Here is a 3,841-nt window from a genome sequence, read left to right as displayed (position 1 = left end):
GAGGATGTATTTTTTTTTACAAATCCATAATACAATTCATACAAGGTTATGTGCTAAATAACAGTGCTAAAATGTTTAGAAAGTAAAAATAGTTAAAAACGCAAAAAATGAATATATGTACAGAAATACAGGGAGACTTCCTTAGAAGTGCAATTATAGGCAAAAATATAAGATAATAAGATGTCAAATAAAATAGGTCTTATCTATGATAGAGTTTGGACGTAAAAGCAAGCCAGATATTAAAATTTTTTTCTAGAATATTCTTTTGTACAGTTATGTGAAAGATGGACAGTGAAAGGAATGAAAACAGGAAGACAACCTTCCTGAATGAATGGCCATCAGAATTCCACTACCCAGAGTAGCCCAACAGTTCAATGGATTTCTAGGAAAAGAACCTTAAGAAGGCTGGTTCCCATCTGGATAGACTCTGTTCTCAATGAATGCTGCCCTTTACAGAGTGCTTTCACATTCTTACCACTTTCAAAACGACTACATATAGGAAAGGACAGTAACACTTAGAAGAAAACAAAACAGAAACTCTTGGAAGCAAGAAAGGAGGATAACCCAAGGAGGGAAATTCCTGTTGCCATAAAAGGATTATTGTTATAGTCAATGCTCTATAAATACCAATTAAGAGTTTCCTTTCATGCCCATCATTTCTATTCCCTCCAAGAAGAGTGCCAAGGCAGCAGCAGCACCAGCAGCAAGGACGATAAACAAACATGAGCGTGAAGGACATGGTGATAGTTGTGGCTGTGATATTCTGTGCTACAATTGCTCAAGGTAGATGGTGCTTTTTATTTCTCAGCCTATAAATTCCTTTTCTAATGTTTCAAATGTCTTTTCCTCCACTTTTATTCTGAAAGACATGATGAATTTTTATTTGATCTCACAGATTTGAAGTTACTGCAGCTTTGGCAGGGGAACGCTGGAAATGTTTAAGGCACTAGAGATGATTATTGAAACTAGAGATAATAAACTTCATGAAATTTTTTATTTGGCTACAAGAACTGCCAAAAGCCTTTAGCGATAGTTGTAAATGTCTGTTAAGGAAATTTTATGTAAGAGAATGTTAGCAGCTTCCTGGGAAAATTCTTAAGGATAAAACCAAGGGCCAAAACAAGCTTCACCTCCAGTAACCTTTCTTCATGCTTCCCTTTATTTTTTAATGGTTTGCTGACAAATTTAAAGAGAAAATCATCAACATCTTACTTAACTCCTTTCCCAGTAACTGCTGTGTCAAGTGCTATCTGACAAATTACTATCTTTACCCTTAATGAAAGCTCTGCTTACATCCATCACCAGGATTATAAACCGAAGCCACCAGTTGCAATCAGATGCATTACTAAGGCTATGATCTATTCTAGGTTTCCCCATGTTTCGAGGGGGACGTTGTCTTTGCATAGGCCCTGGAGCAAAAGCAGTGAAGGTGGCAGATATTGAGAAAGCCTCCATAATTTACCCAAGTAACAACTGTGACAAAACAGAAGTGATGTAAGTAACAAGTTTGCTGAACGTGACAATGGCGGGGCTTTTCTGTTCATGTATTTCCATTCAAACTGTAACTCCTGTATGTCCCCTTAACAGTGTCACTCTAAAAGAACATAAAGGACAACGATGCCTAAATCCCAGATCAAAGCAAGCGAAACTCATAATCAAGGTAGGTTACCAGATTACTTTCATGTTGTAATCTGTTTTATCCAAGACAGATCTTTTGAAAAAAGAAAATAAATTAGACAACTGCAGAAAGATTCTGCTATGATTCTGTGTGAAATATTATGTTACTGGATTCTTGGTTATAATAGCATCCCTTTCCTGTTATGTGTTTTTACCTGTCATGAGAGAAACGAGAACATTCCAGGTAAATAAAACTATCTTTTTCTCATTACAGAAACTTGAAAGAAAGAATTTTTTAAAATACCAAAATGTATGAAGTCCTGGAAAAGAGGATTTGAAAACCCGGAACAAGTTTAACTGTGACTACTGAAGTGACTAGAATTCTGCAATAGGAAACTTTTACCTCTTGCAATGTACATTTATGCATTTCTAGGTTAGAGAAGCTTCTAGAAGATTTGATGCTTATAAATATCCTGTTGTGACAGTGAAAACATTTCTGTCTCTAGAAGTCATCTGTCTGTATTGATGTATATTCCATATTATTATCTGTGGTTAAGATGGAGACATTAACACTCTTACTGGTGCTGAGCCCTTGTAAGTCAAAAAATATGTATAGGTAAACATTCCTCAAGCAATTTTTCATGCAAATGCACATTTCTTTCCTCAATTATCATGTAGCACATAAATGTCTACAAAAAATGTTATTATGCATCATTTTGTTTGTTTTATAAAGATACTGCAATTCACAAAATATAGTATAAAAGTTATAAGCTATGGGAAACTGGTAAGAGAGCAAATATTTTATAATTGAATTACTAGAGGTCTTAATTGTTTTTTTCAAAGTTTTTTTCATTGAATTGTGTTCATTATATATTTTGGTTTTATCTATTTGTATAAATGACAGCAATATCTTGTAAATATTTTAAATACAACTTTTTAAATATTTACCAAATAAAATGTTGAAAATATGCATATCTGGCAACCACCTTTTGTAATTCTGTTTCTTAGAAAAATACATAAGCTAATCCATTTCTTTAGTCTATATACTACAAAGCTTAGGGATACTAAAACTAATTTATTCTGAAAAAAGGATCAGTCATTTTTCTCTAATAAACTACCACAGCCCTTCTTAAAACAGAAACAATATTTCCAGAAGATTTGAGATGCCTTTAACAAATTTACCTTATAATTCAAGAAGCATACAGCTACCTGTCATCATGCAGAACTGTTTAGAAATAAATTTTAATGGGTAGTTGGGAAGATGCTTGGGTATTTTTGTTTTTGTTTGCTTTGTTGTTGCTGTTGTTTTGATGGCGTGGTCTTTCTAGTCCAAATTCCCTTCTTGCCAGGGAGGGGGCAAATCCCTTATTAGGTATGTCTTGATGGGAGGCCTTAAGAGAGAAGCCAAAGAGAGGAGATCCCTCTCTGCAGCCAGAATAAGGACTTAGCCAAGCTGTTCCCACCCTAGACTTCGAACTCCAGCAAGCAACACAAAGGAACTATCAGTACAAATATATTTTAAAACAGCAGCGAATGTCTTAAAGTAGTGACGTCCTGACACGTGTGTTGGCTGGTCCTTCCTGCCACCTAGCTCTCTTAGGTTCTTGTCCATTTTCCAAGACTTATTCTCTAGGCATCCTGTGGAGTCTTCAACTACCAATTAAATTCCTTTTCTCCTTAAGCTAGCCAGGGTTAGTTTCTTTGCATGTAGCTGAAAACCTTGATTGATAATAGCAATTTCTCTGTAGGCACCTATGTATACTAAAAATAAAAATATTTAATTATAGAGTTATAATCAAGCATATCTGTAGCATACATATAATATAGACACATAATAAATCTATGTTATTTAAATCTATGTAAATAAATATATAGGAATGGGACTTTGGACTTCTGGGCAAGTTGGCAATGGGATAGGTCAGACATCCGCAAAAGCGGGTGTCCATAAAGACTCTCTGTGTGAGTGGGTGTGTGCCCGTGGGTGAGTGAAAGTCTGCCTGAGGGAAGGCTCGGGTTCATGCACCTGGGGCTCTCCTCCAGAGGTGACTGCAATCCACCACTGCCCTCAGATTGGAGACGTGGGCATGCAGGATAATCTGCAGATCAGGGAGCTCTCTTGAGAGGAGGAAGCAGAGAACAGCTGCCACTCACCACCTGGCATCCAGCCACACTATGACTTGTAGTAGCAGACTGGGCACAAGCAGGAGGAGGCAGGTCCTGGAAA

General features: G+C 36.4%; 1 protein-coding gene across 1 annotated transcript; it reads left to right on the top strand.

The window, feature by feature from the left end:
- Positions 1–520: 520 nt before the first annotated feature.
- On the top strand, positions 521–2,015 carry LOC103271590 (C-X-C motif chemokine 11). Its single transcript, XM_008069068.1, has 4 exons — positions 521–783; positions 1,368–1,494; positions 1,588–1,660; positions 1,892–2,015. The coding sequence occupies exons 1-4, from the start codon at positions 723–725 to the stop codon at positions 1,931–1,933; spliced, it is 303 nt and encodes a 100-aa protein (XP_008067259.1). The 5' UTR covers positions 521–722; the 3' UTR covers positions 1,934–2,015.
- The last annotated feature ends 1,826 nt before the right edge of the window (positions 2,016–3,841 follow it).

This window comes from Carlito syrichta, unplaced genomic scaffold (assembly GCF_000164805.1).
Source record: "Carlito syrichta isolate Samal-C Ts95f unplaced genomic scaffold, Tarsius_syrichta-2.0.1 Scaffold311780, whole genome shotgun sequence".
Lineage (NCBI taxonomy): Eukaryota > Metazoa > Chordata > Mammalia > Primates > Tarsiidae > Carlito > Carlito syrichta.
Note: the sequence above shows the minus strand (reverse complement) of the source record. Positions and strands in the feature narration are given on the sequence as shown.